The 22,030-nt window shown below is 44.1% G+C and overlaps 1 protein-coding gene across 1 annotated transcript in view; it reads left to right on the top strand.

Moving 5' to 3' along the window:
- The window catches only part of LOC122686919 (phospholipid-transporting ATPase IB), a 442,214-nt gene that overhangs the window by 93,451 nt on the left and 326,733 nt on the right, over positions 1–22,030 (top strand). Inside the window, exons 5-12 of the mRNA XM_043892282.1 lie at positions 346–391; positions 1,058–1,098; positions 4,480–4,553; positions 7,561–7,630; positions 8,915–9,042; positions 10,248–10,359; positions 17,446–17,611; positions 21,092–21,219. Coding sequence (XP_043748217.1) covers positions 346–391; positions 1,058–1,098; positions 4,480–4,553; positions 7,561–7,630; positions 8,915–9,042; positions 10,248–10,359; positions 17,446–17,611; positions 21,092–21,219 — 765 coding nt within the window. The remainder of the gene's footprint in view (positions 1–345; positions 392–1,057; positions 1,099–4,479; positions 4,554–7,560; positions 7,631–8,914; positions 9,043–10,247; positions 10,360–17,445; positions 17,612–21,091; positions 21,220–22,030) is intronic.

Below are 22,030 nucleotides of genomic sequence, written 5' to 3'. Positions count from 1 at the left end.
TTATCCATAAAGTTCTTTATTAATAAAATGAACTCTGTTGTTTGTTGGTAATCATGTAGAATAATTCTTTTTGTTCAATCTAAAATAATCTAGGAGTAAAAGTTTTATACTTCAAAGTGCTTGTTCCTTGCTATAGCCAAAATGTAGGCATTTAAACCTCATTTATTGTTACTGTGTTAGCCTCTGAATTTAGTGAGTGACCTTGTCCATCGAACTGAATTTTAGGACATTAGTGTTCCTGCCAGTTGCCTTCTTTGTCCTGTTTTTGCCCAGTCTTATTGTTCGCTGTTTCAGTTATTCATTTGAAACTTTTGAAACTAACATCTTTCTTCCTTTCTGTAACAGAAGCGACATAAGGCAGACAATGCAGTTAACAAAAAGAAAACCATAGGTAAGATTCCAGGCTGACTCACTTTTTCTGCTAGAAAACTTAAGAACAAGACTTGCACTTAAGGAATTTTAAATTGGTAATTAACGGTGTTGAGATAAATTGAGGGAAGTAATCTATAAAATACATTAAAAATAGCAAAATGACAGATGAGTCCAACAGAAGTTGAGTCCTGGTAGTTAAGATTTAAATAGGATTTGTGTAAAATTTAAGAAAAGATGGTAGTTTTCAGGAGCGAGACATACTTTGTGTCTGTAAAAAGTCAAAGCATTCATACTCTGGCTTTGTAGTTGCTCCCTACCTCTGTCTACTTATTCTAGCATTTCTAGAACAGTAGCTCTGTGTTATTAGGGGGTGCATATGTGCTTTGGTAAAATCTTATAGCAGCACAGTGATGTACTTTACTTCATATGGGCTAAATATGCATAGATGTAACTTCCTTGCATATACATGTATTTATGTGTGTTCATTGCTGAATATATGGTATGTAAGTACCCTGATGGGGCTCTGTTTTGGGGAGTGGTGGTGTTACACCTTTATGTCTAAGGATATGGTATATTGGAATTAATAAGTGGAATTTTAAAAGAAGCCTTTTGGAGTTTGGAAAGCTGATTTTATTCTGATTATCACCAGTATTAACCAATACATTGTTTTGTTTTTCTTTTTTAGTGTTAAGGAATGGTATGTGGCAAACCATTGTGTGGAAAGAGGTAAAGACTGATTTTATTTTTTTAAATTTATGTATTTTAATTGGAGGATAATTACCTTACAATATTGTGATGGCAGATATGCCAGAAAGTACTGTCTTGGAGACTTGTAATTAATTGTTACTGTAGATTTTGGAGTACGGTTTGTGTTAGGACACAAGCCATGTCCATTTCAGGTAAGTGCGGCAGGGTGGTTTTCCCCTGAGACTTCCCTAGAACGGGTGTGTGTATCCTTTGTTCCTGGATCTTCTAGGTGTTCCCCCATGTCGGCTCAGAGCTGGGAAATTCATTGCTCTTGATGGATGTTTCTGAAAATTCACAGCATTTTCTAGTTTCTAAACCCAGTTCAAGAAACATTTTCCTCTGGTCTTCTGTTGCTATCTTAGTGTCAGTTCAATTTTTTTAAGATTTTTTTTTTTTTTTAACTTTTGAGATTCTCACTTCTGACATTTTTGGTGGAAAGGGTTTGGGACTGATTAGCACTAAATTTGAAGTGATGGAGTCGGGGTTTGGAATCGTCTTGTGTTGGTCCTGAGGCTGAGAGTTGTTGATGCTTTTAGCTTTACAAGAGCAAGAAGGCTTTGCATCCACACGCCTGGAGGTTGGGGTTGGCAGGGCTTGAGAACGGCCTGGTGATTTGGTTGTTGCTAGTGAGAAATAGAAGACTGAGAAAGGATCTGCTGTGCCATCTGGGTATTTCATGTCTACTAAAGTTGGCTTTTTCAGGGAGTGTCTGTTGTGACTGGAGCTTAACGGTCACAAGATGTTCTTGGAGTGTGACTCATGATTCCAAGATGCAAAGCTGACTATCTTCATTTCAGAAGAAGACTGTCTTTTAGAAGGGTGACTTGTAATAGTTTCTCTCGCTAAGCATTTAATAAGCAACGTTTCAAAGTGTCTCTATAACCTTGTGAGTCTCCAGGATGCCCGAGATGTGGTAATGCAGCCTTCATTGTAGTTCTTTTCTTTTAACTTTGTTGCTGGCGATCCATTAAGCCCCCTGGTAGAGCACCTTAACCTGGTAGACACCCAGAGGTCCTGTCCTGTAAATACTAACTGATCTCACTTGGATCTCATTAGGAAGTGGGATGGCCCTCCGTCAAGTGGTTGGAAATTCTTGCCTCCACAGAGGGTGGCAATGCTCCCAGTACTAGAGAAACTCGAAAACCTCCCAGGCACTGAGGAATGGCTTTTCTGTCCCCAAAGTCCCTGCTGCCACTCCCCACCTGCTCTCCGGAAAGGCAGTCATCCTGGCCAGAGTGGAGAATTATTTGAATTTGGGATCTCCTGACACTGCTTGAAATTGGAGCGATGAGCTCAGAACTTTGGATCTAGGAGCGGACGGATTCAGATTCCTAAATCTCCTTACTGTTTCCCACACACGTTTGCTGGAAGAGGAGAAAAAAACAAAACAAATACCTGTTATATGCTTTGCCACATGCATTTTTATTTCAGTTAAAAATGCATTGTGCTTATTAATTGGATCTCTTAGCATGGACCAGACTTCCCAGGTGGTGCTAGTGGTAAAGAACCTGCCTGCCAATGCAGGTTAGATGTAACAGACATGGGTTTGATCCCTGGGTAGGGAAGATCCCCTGGAGGAGGGCATGGCAACCCACTCCAGTATTCTTACCTGGAGAATTCCATGGACAGAGGGGCCTGGCGGGCTGCAGTCCATGGGGTTGCACAGAGTCAGATATGACTGAGCGACTTAGCATGAAGCATGAAGAGCATGGACCAGAGGCAGTCTTAGGTGCTGAAATGCAGATAAGAATTAAGCCTGGCACCTGCCCTTAGAAGGGTTTTAAGTGGTCAGGCTTCAGCTGGCACCCCAGTTGCCTGGCGGGCTGGTCCAGTGATGTCCTGGACCCCTCTCTCAGACCCTTTTATCCAGCAACTCCAGGCTGGGGCCTCAGAATTTGCATTTTTAAGAGTTCCTCGGTGAGGTTGATGCTGTTGGTCCAGGGATCCCACTCCAGAATCACAGGTGTAGTGGAAGTGATGGGCAGGTAAACAGGATGCTGTGTGGACACTGAGCCCTGGGGTGAGGCCTGCTTCAGATGCCCAGGGCCGTCAGGGAGGGACATGTGGTCTGGACCCACCGGTTCAGGTCAGGAAAGGCTTGCTTCACAGATACTGCAGTGAAGAGCTAACTGGGCAAAATTAGAGGTGGTGGAGAGCCGGTGCATCCGCAGAGCTGCTCAGAGCGAGGCTGAGAAGGTGTGAGAGGACAGGTGATGAGAGGTTCGGTGATGTGTGGGGGGGATGGGTCAGGCGTGGGGAGCTGGCTGCCTCGCGGGTCCCCAAGCAACATGACTCAAGCCTGAGACTTGTAAGCTGGACTTGGCCGTTCTGGTTCTTCAGCTGCAGCGGCAGCTTCGGGGGCGAGTCTGTGACCCTGGCTCTTTGGCGGGACCTTCCTCTGCGCTTATTCAGAACTGTGAGCAGCCCTGTGAGGCAAGAGGGGATTCAGGGACCGATGGGGGGCCCTTTACCCCCTTGAGAAACCTTCCTCTAGATATCTTACACACGTAAGGGACGACCACACATAAGAACACCAGATAGAAAACTATTTTCAAATGAAATTCCAAATAAGTAGTTTCTCGTATATAAAAGACTTCTTAGTACTTTTTTTTTTTAATCTAAGAAGCATTACTACCCCATTAGCAAAGACAAGGGAAAGCCATAATTTCTCTGTCCTCCCACTTTGAACTAAAAATAAAAAAAAAAAAATTCATGGCCTTTTTTCTTTTGAAAACATGAGTAATTTTCCTTCCTAGTTTTTTCCGTAACTAATTGCTTCTGATTTTCTTCTGTGTAATTAAACTATTCACATAAAATGTTTTTACATTAAGAAAACATTTTCAGTTTTCGTAAGTACTTTTGCTTGTGCTGGTTGTCAAAATAGGTGTGTGTCATCTTTGACTTCATTATGGGATCTCCTATAATTATTTGCCTTTCTTTTGCCTTTAAATTGGATATAAATGTCAAATGTTTACACTCACAGGGAAGGGGTATCCCTGGGGAAGGGGGATTGATCCAGGCAGGCTCTGGATCTGTGCCCTTAGCCACTCGCCCGGCTGTCCACAGCCGTGGGGATGGACATGCGTGTGTTTGTAAGTGGATGAATAGCTGTGAGAAGGTGAGACCTTGATCGTTTTGACTCATCTCTCTTCTCCTGCTCCTGCATTCAGCATCATTGTAAAAAGGCAGTATTACCATTCGTCTGTATTGAAATGTTTTTATTCTTGTCGAGGAAAAGAATTTGAGCTTCTCTGCCTTAAACATCATGGCACAGTTACACAGTAATTTTTCCTCCAAATGTTTAGCCACTTTGCGCTTTCTTGTCTCTCATGCGTCTGTGTCCTTGTCCCCGGGTTCTAGGTGGCCGTGGGAGACATCGTCAAGGTCGTCAACGGGCAGTACCTTCCAGCAGACGTGGTCCTGCTCTCCTCCAGGTCAGGTGGGCTCGAGGGACGGCTTTGGAGTCGGTGTTGAGAACAGTAGGGTGTCGCCAGGAGCCTGGAGAGGACTCCGGTCGCCTTCCGCCCACCCCCGGGTCACCACCCCCCCAGGCTTCTCCTCTTTTACTCCTTTGCGTTGTCCTGCCTTCACCTTGCCCTTTTTCCTGAACTTTTCTGTTTTTTGACTCGTTTTCATCTCATGTCTGTTCTGGGCTGTTACTTATTGGTAGGGAAACGTTTCAGAGCAGCGGAGTGATGTGTTGAGTAGCGTCCAGGTCACAGAGTCTCTGAAACTTGAGGCCCAGCTCTGATGGAGGGTCCAGCCCAGCAGCCTTCCCCAGAATCCAGGCCTCCCTTCGCCAGAGGTTCAGCGACCACAGGCATTTTTCATCATCCATGTGACTTGCAGATGGTCCATATTTTGCCCCTTTTCTGTCCAAGCATCATTGCCTTGTTTTCTAGGTAATTTGTGTCACAGAGGTGTCATCACCAAGGAGCATAAATGATAGACATCTCAGTCCTTGACTTTCCCCTGGATGATACATAAAAATATCTGTCAGAGAAGAAAAGCCCAAATCAGGATAAGAATACACTTGAACTTGAGCTCAAGGTTAAACTAGATGCCGTACTGATGTGCTGCTGGGAATCAGCTGTCACACTGGGTGTGTGTGATTTGAGCGCAGACAGACTTTCTTTTATGGGGCCGAATCACTCATTTTGTCAGATTTTAAGCCTTAGCATGGATTTTCCCCTTGAGATAAAAAGCTTAGTAAAAGCACCCCAGGCCTGTAGAGAGGGAAGAGCACTGTATACACGGGGGCAGGGCTCATGTTTGTCCCTAATGATCAGTAACCAAGGAACTCTCAGAAATAGTAAAACGTTGATCGCTTGATAGTTTGGGTTATGAGGGCTGGATGTGACCCTCAGAAAGCCTGGTTTGAAGGCAGCGTGTCTGAGCAGACGTCGCGTTTCCCATATGCTCGTTGGCATTTGTGCCAAGCCACCTGCTGAGCCCGTTATCGCATCTAATCTTCCCACCGACCCTAGACATCCCTACTTGGTCCATGAGAAAACAAGGGTTGCAGAGGGGACAAGGGACAGCTTACAGAGACCACCCCACCAGGAAGGGCAGCACAGGAGACTGTACGTGGCCGGTGGTCACAGCATCTGTTCTCTTAACCCGAACTCTGCTGCCTCGACCTGAATATCCGAAGTCGGGGCATAGTCTCTGCCATGCTTACGTTTCTTCTTTGAATTTTCTGTCCTTGAAATTAGGTGTTTTGATTTAAAAGTTGCCTGTAGACGTAATAAAAACTGTAGAAAGAAAAGGTCTGCAATCCCCTGCCTTGGTTTCTCAGCTCCTCTGGCCATGATCTTCAGATGCCATGTGTGTGGGCCTGATCCAGGCAGCTCTTGTGGTCAAGGGCAAGTCAGCCTCTGCTGGAGTCCAGCCCCAGCAGGTCCAGGAATACCTAAGGGATGAGTGGTGTCGACAAGAAGAAGTACACGAACTCTGGTTGCAACGCAAGAACTCGTCTACTTTATTTTTTAACAGCTCAGATTATATAGAATTATTTTTCTTGCCTCCCCCTTACCATCACCCCATGTTACATCAGATGTTGGTTTCATACTCCCATCAACATTTTCCCTCATATCTTTCCCAGTGACTTCATCTGGAACAATCCCGATTACAGGTTTTTACCTTGAATGTCCCGTACATAGTCTTCTTGCCTCAATGGCCTAACATTTTCATTCTGACAAAAACAATGTTCCATAGATTCCAGATATAGTATGAATTCTTTGGACAATAAAACAATACATGGGAAGGGTTACAAAAAACATGTTTGACATTTCTGAGAATAACCCTGACATTTTTCTTTACTTGAGACCACAAAACCTCAATCTACAATATTTAACTATGAAGCAGCAAAACACCTCTAAAGCAGCAAAAACACCTCTATTAATAGTGAGGTAATGGCAGTGAGGCTGGTTAATATAAATCTTCTATACTATTGAAATCCTATGCTACATATTTCTAATTCTACAAAAATACCCTTAATATTCTATGTTTATTAAGGGAATGGAAACAGTGGACAAACAGCAGCACTGAAATAGCAACAATGAAAACCCTCTTGACCAAAGAACATTAACCTATCATACATCTACTTCTGAATCTAAATGCCTCTACTCTTTTCTAATCTAGAACATTATAATCTTCTAAGTAAGCAGCCAAACTATGCCTGTGGCCTTTTCCTTTTTGGCTTGGTACGGTGCTTATGGTCATGTCCTGGGCTGAAGCAATCATGAGCATTTCTATACCGTGGAAAACTACACTGACCAAATCCATGGCTACATACCATCCTTTCATATCTATTTATCCAATGAGGAGGATCTGTGAGATATCTAAATAAACCGTTCATTCCTGGTTGCTCATAAGGCTCTCAGTGACCTGGAGGCATGGTGGGTCTAGGCTTTGGGGGAGAATTCCTGATAGGCTTGGGCTGTCCCGGGGAGGCCTGATTACTACATATTACATTTCCAAGATTTAGAAGAAAGCACAACAGTAAGACAGAAAGAGAAAGGGGACAAACTGGGTCCCCGGGGCGACCTCGAGGGGAAGAGCTGACTTGCAGGTTCCTCTCTCGTCTCGTGACCTTGTCATGGCCTGGGTGCGTCCCGGCGGCTCCCGACAGGCCTCCGACTTTCAAGGTCACCTGAGCCCACTGGGCCGGTCTTAGCTGGGACATCTTGTGCTTCTGTTCATCCTCCATTACTTCTGCCCACGTGGGGTCAGGTGCTGTTGTGTGGGGTCTTTGTGGGCGGATCACTGGACTGGAGGGTCCGTCTGTCTTCCCAGCCAGTCACTGCTCCCGCGGTGGTCGATTCTGACACCCCTGTGAGGGTCCGTCAGCAGAGTTTCTGTGGTGGAGGCTCTGTGAGCCGTGAAGTGCCGGAGTGGACCTTATTCAACTTGGCTGTTTTGTTTTTTCTCTCTCCTTAGTGAACCTCAGGCAATGTGTTACGTTGAAACAGCCAACCTGGACGGGGAGACGAACCTTAAAATACGTCAGGTAACGTGGCCCTTTACCACCCTCATCATCACAGAGCCCAGATTGTAAAGGTGCTTCCCACAGGTTAACCGTCGGTGCTGTTTCCAGTGGGAACAAAATGTTCTGTCACAAAAGGTTATGCCTTCACCCTGATGGGATCCATGGGAAGAGCACGGTCAGGGGAGGGATTCCTTGGGAGTGATGACAAAACTAAAGCAAGTGGGCTTCCTCAGAGCACAGGCCACACAGGGAGCCATGTCTTGATTTATATCTTACTGGACTTTCCACCTGGTCGGGTGGGAGGAAAGGGATCCTGGGAGAGGCCGTGGGCAGCAAGTGCAGTGGACAGAGGATCCAGATGGTCTCCGGGTGCCTCACTGGACTCTGTTGTTTTCATGGAGATTCTAATTCTAGAGAGTAGTATATTAGATTTCCAGTGTACAAAATGTCCATGCCTAACATAAAGCTATTCTTACCATATATTTCAATTATTGAATGGAGATTAGTCTTTGATAGAAGAGTTTTAAGTCTCAATAAACAATGATTCATATTGACACTTCAGTTTTCTGCGGTACCAAGCTGAATTTGATGCTTCTGTCCACATAGTTTTCATTTCTGTGTTAGATATTTGGCATAGACATTTTATTTTTCTCATTAGAGAAGAGTTACAGGGCATTAGACATCACAGTGTATTAAAGGGGCACTTTATTCTGTGTTTATGGTCTTGTCAGGATACTGCTAATGAAGGATGCTTTCTGTAAGGTGTTTTGGTGTGCTAATTATCATACGGAAGCTCCAATACTTGGCCACCTGATGCAAAAAGCTGACTCAGTGGAAAAGACCTTGATGCTGGGCAAGATTGAAGGCTGGAGGGAAACGGGACGACAGAGGATGAGATGGTTGGATAGTATCAATGACTCAATGGACATGAGTTTGAGCAAACTCTGGGAGATACTGAAGGACAGGGAAGCCTGATGTACTGCCGTCTATGGGGTCTCAGAGAGTCAGACAGGACTTAGTGACTGAACAACAAATTATGACTTTAGTATGAATGTGTCAGCATAGTAGTAGAGTCTTGACTTCCTGCTTTATTGAACTTTTTTGAACCTTTTCTATTCGGTTGCTGTGGCCAAAGCCACCTATGATCCATCCTGAGGGGTTGCTATGTTTGAGGAGCCCCCTGTCCCAAAACTATTCCATTTTAGTTGATTCAGGCTTCCCTTTGGATTAACAGTAGGGGTGCTGCATGTCGTTCCTAAGCCTGGAAGGTTGTGTTCAGTTTCCTCTTGGGGTTGAACGTTTCAGGGTTTGAGTCACACTGTGGACATGCAGACAAGGGAGGTGCTCATGAAGTTGTCCGGGACCATAGAGTGCGAAGGGCCCAATCGCCACCTCTACGACTTCACCGGGAACTTGAACTTGGATGGGAAAAGGTACCGCTTCCTCTTGTCTTAGTGGTTTTTATTTTAATCTTTAACGTGACTTAAGAATTATATATAGGAGCTTTGGGAAATATCAGTTTGTCTTCTGGCTTCATAATGTTTTAAAACAAGATTTCTCCATGTTGAGCTTTTCTCGAAACACCATTTTAATCAATTTAAGGCTTCCCTGAAATTTAAGGAAAGACCTGATTTTTGGCAAGAAAATGTCACAAGGGTCTGAAATGAGGTTCACAAAACTGGCCTGGTGTGTCTATCTGTGTGTATTACCCATCAGGTAAAAGACTAGTTGGTTTTGAGTGCATGAAATTGTGCAGAAAAGCAGAAGAGAGGTGTCTGAAGTGTATAAAGGCTAACAGCTATTAGAGAAACATCCTTTTCATTTATCTTTTTGCTTTCTTCTAAGTAGTCTATGCTTTTAGCAAGTTAAATGAAAGGAACAACTACCCTTCCATTAGAATGTTCACTGCCCTGTTGTCTATATTCTGTCATCCTTGTCCTCTTGGCACTTGTTTTATCATTTGAGTCATTTTTTGTCATTACATTGGGGTGCAGTGTCTCTCCTCTGCTCATCTTTCATCATCATGCCTCTTACTAGTGCTCCCTGCCTTCATATTTGAACAGACCCAAAGGGAAGGACCCAGCCATAGGAATCGACCTAAGATAACTCTGACAACTCTAAGCGTGACAGCTTTCTCGGTTTCACGCAGTCCGCAGAGCAATTCTGTAGACTATCTTTTTTAAATTTCTAAATTTTCACTCAGGCTTTTATTTAATGAAGTCATCTTTGACAGATCTGATAGTATAGCTTTGGTGTTTTTTTTTTTTATTTTTTTCTTATAATCTATAAACTGACTTTCCCAAATGAATAAACTTCTGGTTATCTTAACAAGTTCCTTTTTGGATATTGAGTTTCCTAATAGAGTTATAAGAGACACTATTTCCTCTTAGTGTTTTAAAGGAAAAAAAAAAGAAACATTTTCTGTATTGATGAATGGATGAGGTCAGCCTTTCTGTGTGGGTCTCTTTCAGGGTAGATTAAGCCAGTGGTAACCTTTATGGCTGCTGTGTCCCAGTGAAATAGTCCAAATGTGACTAAAGAAAACATTTCATTTATTGTGGGTTTTTGTTTAAGGGGAAAACTTATGCTCATTTTTTTGGAACTCTCATTGAATATAAATGTTGTTTTTTGTTTTTAGCCCCGTTGCCCTTGGGCCGGACCAGATCTTATTGAGAGGCACACAGCTTAGAAACACTCAGTGGGGCTTTGGCATAGTTGTTTACACTGGACATGACACCAAGCTCATGCAGGTAAAACATTTCTGTGCTGAGAAACAATGCCGATTTTAGTCTTTTTTCCTGTTTTTTTTTTTTTTTTTTTTATGGAGTAGAGGAGTAGAGGGTGTAAAATGCAGATGTTGCCTTTAAGAGGCTCGAGTTTTGTCTGTGAATCTAAATTTGGAAAGGAAGGGCCTTTATTTTGGTTCCCAGGTGGTTTCTCCTGGTTTTCTTTTATTGTATCAGGTATTTGTTACCTCTTGCCTGAAATATCAACTGTCTTTATTTTCTGGATCTAGTGGGACAATCAGTCCTCGTCTGTTTTGTCTTCAAATTCAAGGGGTGGGGGGATTTGTTCTAACTTCTTTATTTTTCTTTCTACCTCTCCTTCTCACACGATTGATTAAGATTTTATAGGAAATTGTCTTATTTAACTAAATTGTAGGCAGTTGAAAATCAGCTAGTTTTGAAATTATGTTTGTTCTTTGTATCCTATACCAAAGAGAAAAAGTACTAAAATGGTTTTGTTCTTTCTCCCTGTTCATTTTTTTAAGATTATTTGTGAATTTATAGCCTGTCATTCTTTTATGACACATTTTGCCAGATGACTTTGAAATCCTGCATAAACCAGTGTCCCTCCATGTTCTTTCTTACATTGCTTAGCTATCACTTGGCATCTTACTGGGCTCATGGTTGTTATTCATCAGGATTGGCTTTTCAACTTGTCTGCCCTTTTGTATAACCCCCGAGGCGCATATTTGGTGATGTTTTTTGATTTAAAAGTGTTTAGTGGCCACCATGCACCATGTCTTGTGCCAAGCTGTATGGATACAATAGTGAAAGGCCCAGTCTTGCCCCCCGCCCCCCACCCCCCAGAGAGTTAGATAGACTGAGGAGTGATGGGGATTATAGAGTGGAGAGATGATTGTGTGATGCAGGTCATTACTGAGGGTCATGGGTCCATGGGGACTTTCCAGGTGGCTCAGTGGTAAAGCGTCCACCTGTCAGTGCAGGAGACACAAGAGATGAGGATTCAATCCCTGAGTTGGGAAGATTCCTTGGAGTAGGAGATGGCAACCCACTCCAGTATTCTTGCCTGGAAAATTCCATGGGCAGAGGAGCCTGGAGGGCTACAGTCCATGGGGTCACATAGAGTTGGACATGACTGAGCAGGCACACACACACACACAGTCCATATGGAAGGCCAACCAGCCCAGGTTAGGAGGGTTGACCAGATACCAAGAAGCACATTTTAGACGTTGAATTGAAGAACAGAGACTGTTGTGTTGGTCCACTCCTGAAGGTTAAATGATATAGAAGGAGAGAGTTAGCTATTGATTAGGACCAATGGGGTGATATAGCCCAGTGTCTACACCAGCTGGTCACTGCAATGCAGACAGGAGAGGAAGGTCGAGGGGTTAGAAGGGCTGAGACTCACTGAAGTGGAGGAAGATTGCTGAGTGACAGGCCTCTGTGCAGGGCGCTTGGCTTTGACCTCCTGGGGAAGAGGGTTTGTGGAGTGGAGACCCAGACCTGATCCCCGGAGGGTAGGATGCTAAAGGAAAGCTGTTGGAGGCCATTGAGGAGTGATGGACGACACAGGGACCACAGCATTTGGTGACCGTAGGATGAGGGCCAGGTAGAGAGGACGCTGAACGTGGCTCGAGTCTTCAGGGAGTGGAGGGAGGGGAGAGTTGGTGGACTTGCTGGGGGAAGGGGCAGAAGGCAGTGTAGTCAATGCAGGAATGTTACATGTGGGTTTTAAATGCAGCACTGGAGGAAGAAAGTGTCACAGTATTAGCGGGTCCTGAGTACACGCTTAGCAACACTGTCTTCTGCAGCATGGGAGTCTGCACGGAGACCCCTCTGCCAAGGGGACCTCCCTGGAAGGGGTGGGTGAGGCAGGGGCAAGGAGGAGGGCCTAAGGGCCTAGGGCAGTCCTGGTCTTGGAGGCAGGCGGGTTGCTGCAGAGGCTGCACTGGGCAGGAAGGGTCCGTGGCCACACACAGAGAGAGGAGCTGGTGAGTGCTGAGAGGCAGCTCTTGAGTGGATGAAGACTTGCACTTACCTGGGATGCACCTGCTCCAGCCTTCCTGTAGGTCCTCACCTGTCCACCAGTGCTGATCAGAACACGTGAAGTGTGTGGGTTTTGAGTGGCTGTGTGGAAGACCTGATCTCCATGAATAGCTTAGCACCCTGCCACCTGGGGAGGGTCCTCACCCTGCCCCAGCCTAGCATCAGCGGCCAGAGCTGGAAGCTACGCCAGCCACACTTTACCTCCGTCTTTATGATGAAGTGACAGAGCACGAGGCACCCGCTCAGTATTTGGGCAGGGCCCTGAGACTAGTTTTCAGGTTGTGCATTTTACAAATGTCACTGCTCTCTAAGATTCCTTGTACCCTGAGTGGTTCTTTTTTCAGGGTGCAGTACTGTTTCTCTATGGAAATCTTGGACTTCCCCGATGGCTCAGTGGGTAAAGAATCCACCTGCAATGTAGGAGACTCTGGAGATGCGGGTTCTATCCCTGGGTGGGGAAAATCCCCTGGAGAAGGAAATGGCAACCCACTCCAGTGTTCTTGCCTGAAAAAATCCCATGGGCAAAGGAGCCTGGCTGGCCACAGTCTGTGGGATCACAAAGAGTCATACGTGATTGAGCGACTAAGTATGCTGTTTCTCTAGATCATGTGTTGGTGATACAGCTTTGTAACTAAGGCGTAAGAGATACTTAAGTGACACTCAAGAATGATTCTGTCCTCCCTTTGGTGAACAAGGTACACTCAGTGAACTCATGAGGTCTGTGTCCCTTGAGTGTGCTGGGCACCTTCCTTTCCTCTGCATGTGGTAAGCCTCTTTGTAAGGCTTCTTACACGTTGACTGCTCCAGTGCAGAATAATGGAAAGCCCCAGAACAGCTGTGCTAGGGTTGTTGTGCCTTTAGGGCTAAAACAACAAGTAAAAATAATGAGTTTTTAAAAGGAATATAATATAATACACGTAGCTGGAAGCCATCCTGTTTGTGAAATAATATTTCCCGTCTGTACTTGTGCTGCTTGACCACAGAGAGGAAACACTGTTGCTTTAGGGTTCTTCTTTCTGTTTTTTCAACTCTCACCTCAATGTCTTCCACTCTTCAAAGTGCCCTCATTTCATGTTGAGAGTACTTACTGGTAAAAATATTTCAATGTCTGATGTTTTTGTTGTTTGATTGAATGGGAAAGAGATACTGTCACATTAATAACAGCAAATAGTGCCCCATGCATTGTTCCAAGGAACTTGCATTTATGAACTCACTGATTCCTCACAACGGTGCTATGAAGAAAATATGAATTGTTGTTCCCATTTTCTAGATGAGGACACAGGCACAGAACCTAAGTAAGTCACCAAAGTTATATTCCCAGTAAGAGAGAGCTGGGATTTGAACCTAGGCAGTCTGGCTCCTTGTTCTGACTAGTACCCTGCTGACTATTTTCTTAGAAGGGAATCAGGATGGGGAATACATGTAAATCCATGGCTGATTCATGTCAATGTATGACAAAAACCACTACAATATTTTAAAGTAATTAGCTTCCAACTAATAAAAATAAATGGAAAAAAAATGAAAAAAAAAAAGAAGGGAATCAAACAAAGGATATCAAATCAAATCAGGCCTAAAGTTCAGGCCTGATTTAAGATTTTGCAAAATCTAACATTTTGGCCTGTTTCTATCTAGAACTCCATCACTCAGAAGTAGCAGTATTTTCTGAGAATTTTGGAGAGAAACTTATATCAGGTTCCTACTTGCATTATTACAGGTTCATCACTACAAGGAGAAATGCTCAGGGAAGGGGGATGAGCAGGTAGACCTAGTCTCCCCTAAGTGCGTGGGCTGAAACTGGAAGTTTTGGGTTTTTGCTCTTGTGTTTAATGAAACACAACTTCTCTTAATCCAGTTAACTGGCTGGGATTCAAACACTGGGAAAGATCAGAAATTAGTAAACTTACAGAGTCATAGAAATAATGTTTATTGTAAATTTTTTTCCTACTTGTATCTCCAATGAATGTTTATTAAAAATAACTTTTAAAAGGTTGGGGTAGGCAGTCTTAAAATGGGTCTTCTGGATCTTGCCATGAGGCCAAAGGTGATGTGTTGACCCTATCAACTTTGATATGATATTTGATAAGTTGGCCTTTACTGATGGATTTCCATTTAGATTCCAGAGGAAATTTTTAAAAAAATCTTCAAAGGATGAATAATTTAGTGAACTATAAAGTGAAACTAAAGTGAAGCTCCAAAATCACTGCAGATGGTGACTGCAGCCATGAAATTAAAAGATGCTTGCTCCTTGGAAGGAAAACTTTGACAAACCTAGACAGCATATTAAGAAGCAGAGACATTACTTTGCCAACAAAGGTCCATCTAGTCAAAGCTATGGTTTTCCCATTAGTCATGTATGGATGTGAGAGTTGGACTGTAAAGGAAGCTGAGTGCCGAAGAATTGATGCTTTTGAACCGTGGTGTTGGAGAAGACTCTTGAGAGTCCCTTGGACAGCAAGGAGATCAGACCAGTCCATCCTAAAGGAAATCAGTCCTGAATATTCATTGGAAGGACTGATGCTGAAGCTGAAACTCCAATACTTTGGCCACCTGATGTGAAGAATGACTCACTGGAAAAGACCCTGATGCTGGCAAAGATTGAAGGCAGGAGGAGGAGACGACAGGATGAAATGGTTGGATGGCATCACCAACTCAATGGACATGAGTTTGAACAAGCTTTGGGAGTTGGTGATGGACAGGGAAGCCTGGCGTGCTGCAGTCCATGGGATCACAAAGAGTCGGACACAACTAAAAAACTGAACTGAACTGAAGGTGAAATGGAGAAAAGAGTATACATGAAGGAAACGGTGCTATGCTGTTTGGATTCTTATAAGACTACAAAATCACCAGCTTTGCAACTCCTAGACTCCCCAGCCTCACAGAAAGCCACAGTAACAGCAGTCTTGGTTTTGGGGATAGAATTCAGAGAAGTTTCAGCCTCCTGTGGTCTGAGATTCTCTATGGAATGTAGGAATGAGTCGCCTCTCGTTTTTATCTCGATTTTGTTCTCACGTTGTGACTTTGTGGTCTTATTTTCAGGGACATTTTCATCCTAGCTCTGTTGGGGTCAGATAGATTGGGAAGAGGGAGGGAGAGAGTGGACTCGAGTTGATGCCTTTTTTATGGCCAGTCAGTGCCCTGCAAGCATTCCGATCATCTGATCTTGCGAATCAGTGTCGCCTGTAGAGGGACAAGGCTCAGGACTCATGGAAGGAGACTGTGGAGTGGAGCTCCTGCCACCTCACCCCCGCTGTCCTCTTCTGGCTTTTGCTCTGTCCTTCTCCAGGAAGGGTTGTCACCTCTGCTGTATTGCTGTGTCAGTTTCCTGTCGCTTCAACAACAAATAGCACAAATGCCGTGGCTTGCGACTACATGAAGCTCTTACATGACGTTCTGTAGGGCAGAGGTCTGATGAGGGTCTCATCCACATTGTGGTGTTGGCCGGTAGCCTTCCTCTTTAGAACATTCCAGGAGGTTCCAGAGGAGACTCCTTTCTTGCCATTCCCAGCCTCCTAGAGGCTTCCTGAATTTCTTGGATGGCAACCCACTCCAGTATTCTTGCCTGGAGAATCCCATGGACAGAGGAGCCTGGTGGGTTACAGACCATGGGGTTGCAAAGAATTAGACAGACTGAGGGACTAAGCCCGTCCATCTTAGGGATTTCCCTGATGGCTCAGTGGCAAAGAATCTGCCTGCCAAAGCGGGAGACTCAGGTTTGATCCCTGGGTTGGGAAGATCCCCTGGAGAAGGGAATGGCAACCCACTCCAGTATTCCTGCTGGGAAATCCCATGGACAGAGGAGCCTGGCAGGCTATAGTCCGTGGGGTCATAAACAGTCAGACAGGACTGAGTGACTAAACAACAATAACATCCATCTTCGGAGCATCAACACTGCATCTCTTTGGCCATTTGTCTGTAGTCATATCTCCCTCTGACCATAGCTGGGAAAGGATCTCTTCCTTTTCTGCTTTTGAAGACCTAAATAATTAAATTGGGCCCATTTGGAGAATTCAGGTTAATCTCCCTAAGTCAGACCAGAAAAGCCCCTTTGCCATGTAAAGTGACATATTCATGGTCCAGGTCATCCTGAGGAGGAATGTTATTCTGTTCCCCACAGCTTCCTTCAGAGATTTTTAAAAAATGACTTTGAGTGAATACCTGTCCAGTGCAAACAGTTGTGTTGACTTTTCCACTGCAGAGGATATGTGGTTCCAAAGGTGATGTGCAGTGGTCCTCAAATCTGGTCTTAATGAAGCTTTCTGGACTCACTCGCTTACTGTGTAGCTGGGCTGGTTTCCCCACCAGCAGTGAGAAAGCAGGCCATGAGCATTTACAGGCAGCTGCACTGTCTTTCTGCTTTTGTCGTTGCTTCCTGCCCATATTCTGTCTGTGGTTAGGAACTTAGGACTCTGTTCAGAATTCTCCTGGCCCCTCAAGCTTTCTTGACTCTTCTTTGTTCCTGTTCACAGCTTTCCAAATGAACTCTTCATCTATCCATTTCTTTTTGACACCTACTGTTCTATTTTGCATTATTGATGTGTGTGTTTGTGTATGTCTTCCCCACCCCCGCACCACCCCAATTAAAATTTGAGCTACTGAGCTTAAAAAATAGCTCATCATGTATTAATTACAGAGCTATGTTATTCTTTTGAAGCTTCTAGATTTTCCTGATGTAGAATCTTTGTTTCTCTTAAATTAGCAACATCTTGATTTCTTTAAAACTGGATGTAAATGATGTAGAACCTGCCATGTCTAAGATCATACAAGTAGCTAATTTTTTGTTAAAATGTAGTCATAAGAAGTACAGACTGAATCCGGTAAAGTTGAGACGATTTTTAGAGTGTGTCTTCTGTGTTCTTTATGTAAAACTAGATGTTGATTGATTAAAGGTACTACTTTAAAATTTCTTTGCTTATTGGGCAAAGAAAACATAGTCTTTTTATTTGTTGAATTTGGTTAACTTGCCTCCTTTTCCCCCTCCTCTTGGCCCCTGAGTGTATTCTGTGTATTCTGTGACCCTTATTGATTTTAAATGCTCCTGTGCAGAATTCCACCAAAGCCCCTCTCAAGAGGTCGAACGTGGAGAAGGTAACCAACGTGCAGATCCTGGTGCTGTTTGGCATCCTCCTGGTCATGGCCCTGGTGAGCTCGGTGGGGGCCCTGTACTGGAATGGCTCTCAAGGAGGGAAGAACTGGTACATCAAGAAGATGGGTACGTGCTGGGCGGGCTGCTTGTTGACATGGTCCATCCTTCCAAGTACATGCCATCCTTCCTTCTTCTTCACCCTTGGGCTGTTGTACACAAAGCCCATCTTTGAAGAACCGGAAGAACAGGAGTCTCGTGATAAAGTGAAGGTGGACTCATCTGGGGATTGTTGTATATTCACATGATTATTTCTTAAAATTACTTATGTTTTGGCTGCACTGGGTCTTCACTGCTGTGTGCACGCTTTCTCTAGTTGTGGCAAATGGGGGCTCCTCCCTAGTTGTGGTCCGCGGGACCTCCTCACTGTCATGAGAAGGCGCACGGGCTCCAGAGCCTGCGGGCTTCAGTACTTTTGGCACGTGGGCTCTGAAGTTGTGGCACATGGGCTCAGTTGCCCTGAGGCTAGTGGAATCAGACACGTGTCCCCCGCACTGGCAGGCAGATTCTTAACCACCGGACCACCAGGAAAATCCCAGATGATTCCTGTTTGATTGTTAGTGTTGGAGTTATTTTCTTAGTGGTTGCTTTAGGACTTAACAGCATATGTCTTAATTCCTCAGCATCGACTTCAGATTAATACTAACTCAATTCCAATAAAATACAGAAACTTTAGTGTAGGTCCATTGTCTCCTCAACTTTGTGTTGTTATTACCATGTGTATTACATCCATCTTTGTTATTAAGCCAATAATACAATGTTGTACTTACTGCCTATGTAATTTTATGTCTCTTAAAGAAGAAAAAGAAAAAAAATGAGTGTATTTATAGAGTTGTTTCACTTTAACTTACTTATTTACTCTTATTCCCAGTTCTTTTCATTTCTCCCTGTGTATCTGAGTTACCAACTTGTCATGTCTTTGCTTCACATACCTTGTTTCCTGACTTCTTTTTGCTGACATGTATTTTACATCGAGGCTTCCCTAGTGGCTCAGTCAGTAAAAAAAATTTCGCCTGCTCTGCAGGAGACTGCTTGCAGTGCAAGAGACATGGGTTCAATCCCTGGGTTGGAAAGATTCCCTGGAGAAGGAAATGGCAAGCCACTCCAGTGTTCTTGACTGAAGAATCACATGGACAGAGGGGATGGGTAGGCTACAGTCCACGGGGTCACAAAGAGTTGGACATGACTGAGCAACTAAACCACCACTGCCCTGTTACATCTAGATATGTCCATCGTGCAATTTTATAATCTTTTACCACTTAAAAAAATCCACGTGGAAGTATAGAACATATGTAACTATATTCTTTTATAAGTACTATGTAATTACCTTTGTTGCCCTTGTTTCTTTATGTGCATTGAATTGCTGTCTGGTGTCACTTCCTGTTGTCCCAGAGAATATCCTTTGTTATTTCTTGTAAGGCAGACTGGATAGCAACAAGTCATCCCAGGTTTTTATCTTGGACTTCTAGGGGATCAGCATAGCTTGGAAGTCAGCCAGTGGGTGGTCAGAGGTTGTCCTGACCTTCCCTTGAGCCAGTGAGGGGCCAGTTGTTTGATCTGTGTGTGGCTTCGGAGTTGGCCTCACTGATGGGAAGTTTAAAATCGACCCCACATTCAATCAGGGACTAGAGGCTCACAAGGACTAGTCCAGTCTCGTGAGCAGGTGGAGCCTTGCACATGGACCTGCCCTCCGGACCACCAGGGCTGGGTATAATCTTAGCTAGTTTTCCTTGGCCATCTTTCCGTGGAGCTGCCTGTTTAATTTCTATCTAGTCTGCTGGTTTGTTTGCCCCCACTAGTATTGGGAGAGATTGGTCTTCCCTGATCAGGGATGTCTATTGTTTTTTCACAGTGCCCTGGGCATGGCAGTTTGGTGCTCTGCTTCAGATACTGTCGGATCCCTCAGGCTGTTCCTCTTCTGACAGTCTGTCCCACCCTGGGATAGAATTTATGCAACTGGGCTGGGGTGGGGGGATGAGAGTTGCCAGTCCTCAGGGCCCTCTCCACCTACCACCCAGGGCAGAACTTAAGCAACGTGGATCTGGGGGAGAGAAGGGAAAAACAGACTTTGGCTTAAGTGCCAAAGTCTCCCACTCATTGAGATTGAGCAGTTATTCTTGAATTCATGCTTTTTAATTTTTTGTGTGCTCTATGATTGGTTTCTCAGCACTTTGAATGCTTGTTTTGATAGTTTTGTCTAGTTTTATGGCTTCTTGTTTTGAGAGATTTGCTAATCTCCTTCCACAGCAATTCCAGAAAAATAAGTAAAATTTAATGACAAAATAAATAATGATAAGTTGAGTAATACATTTGAATATTAAACTTTGAAGTATTTTCTTGGGATAATTATTATTCCCACCTTTCTTTATATTTTAGTTAAACTGATGAAAACATTTTTTTCCCCTTTCCTAGTTATCTCGTATAGAAAGCTCACACATTTTGAACTGCCCAGGAGGACTCTTGTTGCCACTTTACTGATGGAAAAAGGCACTGGGACTTCCGTTGTAGGTTGGGTCAAAATTCCTTGATTTTGGTTCTTAAAACATGGATTTCAACCATGTTGTATGTTTAGCTTCAAAAGTGAAGACAGATGAATCTGTATATGTGTTAGTTGTAGCATGTCGTGGTTTCAGTACATAAGCAACAGTGACACTGTACTGATATACAAACTTTGTGGAAACTGTCATTTAAATTGCTCAGCTGACAGCAAACTCCAGTACTAGCTGCATGATTTACAGTGAAGAATCTACTTATTTTTGGTTCCATTCAGCGCTTTGTGCCTTGTTATCCTTAGGTTGAAGTCTGAGTAGCTCCAGTGAAAGCCATCAGACTTCACATTTGTGCCATCAGGGTCAGAGCTTTGACTTCAGAGAACTTTCCTCTTTGACACTCAGAGACCCTGTAGCTCCCCCTCCTCTCCTGGTCCCTCCTCCTGCCTTAGCCGATTCTGCCTCAGATTCTTCCTTTAGGGACCGTGTTCCATTAAGACATTCTTTCCCTTGTCTTCTATAAATAGGCTCAAAGCTTCCTGTCCGCCTCCCTGTCTGCACCTGTTTCGCCTGTTCACAGTTGCCCCAGTTTGATCGATTCTCTGGGGTGTCCCCAATACACTCCTACCTTAGTGAGGTTGTAGGTATTCCTACAACCGTCTCAGACGCCTGTCCTCTTTTCTGCATCCTTTTCAGTTAGTTGCCTTCTCGCCATCCTCCAGAACTTGTTTTAAGCCTCCGTTCTTCTGGATGGTTTTGAGTGACTGTGACTGTGCTTTCCCATTAAACCCCTGCTGCCGTGGTGTCTGCATGCCTGTGAAGTCCTCTTTAATCGATATCTCCTGCTATGTGATCACCTTGGCAGATGGCTTACTTCTGCTCACCCCCTTCCCCCAAAGCCTCCTATTGGAAGCCAGCTCTTTATTGGAAGGAATTGTGTCATCACAGCCTTGTGTATCCACAGTTCATGGCACAGAGCAGGTGCTCAGTAACTATTTCAACTTGAATCTCTAAATAAACGGAGACTAAGCTATGCACATATTGTGGTTTTCTTCTGCAGACGCGACCTCAGACAATTTTGGGTACAACCTGTTGACATTCATCATCCTCTACAACAATCTGATTCCCATCAGTCTGCTGGTGACTCTCGAGGTTGTGAAGTACACACAAGCCCTCTTCATAAACTGGGTGAGTATCACACAGGGCTGGAAGCAGAATTGCTGGGGACGTGTCACTTCCTAATATCCTGTTGGAGCCTTAGTGATGAAACTGGGCCTCCAGAAAAGGAAGAGCATCATTGATTTATGATTTGATCTGGGATTTCACTGCCTAGAGACTGGGCAAGGTTGTCCCTGAGCCAGTGGTGGTGGTGACTAGTCACCTAGTGCCTCAGTGTCCTGGGCCATGAAACAGGCACGTGCTCTCAGGAGCATCAGTGGGATAATGGAGAAGAAGGCAAGCAGGTCCCTGTCTTCCAGTGTGTGGGGATGAGTGGCTGCAGCTGCTCATGCTGTATAGTCTCCCCAGTGCAGAAGGAAAGCTCTCTTAGGTGTGTCTGCTTAAGTGTTCTTTATATCAAAATTCACAGTGACAGTGAAGTTGGGTTCTGTTGCAAGAGTCCAGGAGGAATTTTCAAGGACCCTGCCATGGTTGTGAAGCTCTGGACCTCAGCAGCTAGTATTTGATGACCAGACACTTTCATGTGCATTTTTTTTTTTTTCATGGGCATTTTTATTTGCGCTTCACAACAACCCTTTGAATGAGGTGTTAGCTAAGCTCAGAAGTATGAGTTAGTCTAGGTTAGGAAATGATCATCTGGAAGCCAAATCTTCTAGATATAAATCATGTTTTCCCCTATATCTCAGTGTTTCTGTACATAAACAGACCCTGTATTTTTACCACTAAATTAAAAATTAGCATTTATTTGAGTTACCTGTTTTGAGCTTCTTCTTAATCTAAATGAACGATGGATGGTGGATATTTGCTGAAGTCCTTCCAC

This window comes from Cervus elaphus, chromosome 30 (genome assembly GCF_910594005.1).
Source record: "Cervus elaphus chromosome 30, mCerEla1.1, whole genome shotgun sequence".
NCBI lineage: Eukaryota > Metazoa > Chordata > Mammalia > Artiodactyla > Cervidae > Cervus > Cervus elaphus.
Note: the sequence above shows the minus strand (reverse complement) of the source record. Positions and strands in the feature narration are given on the sequence as shown.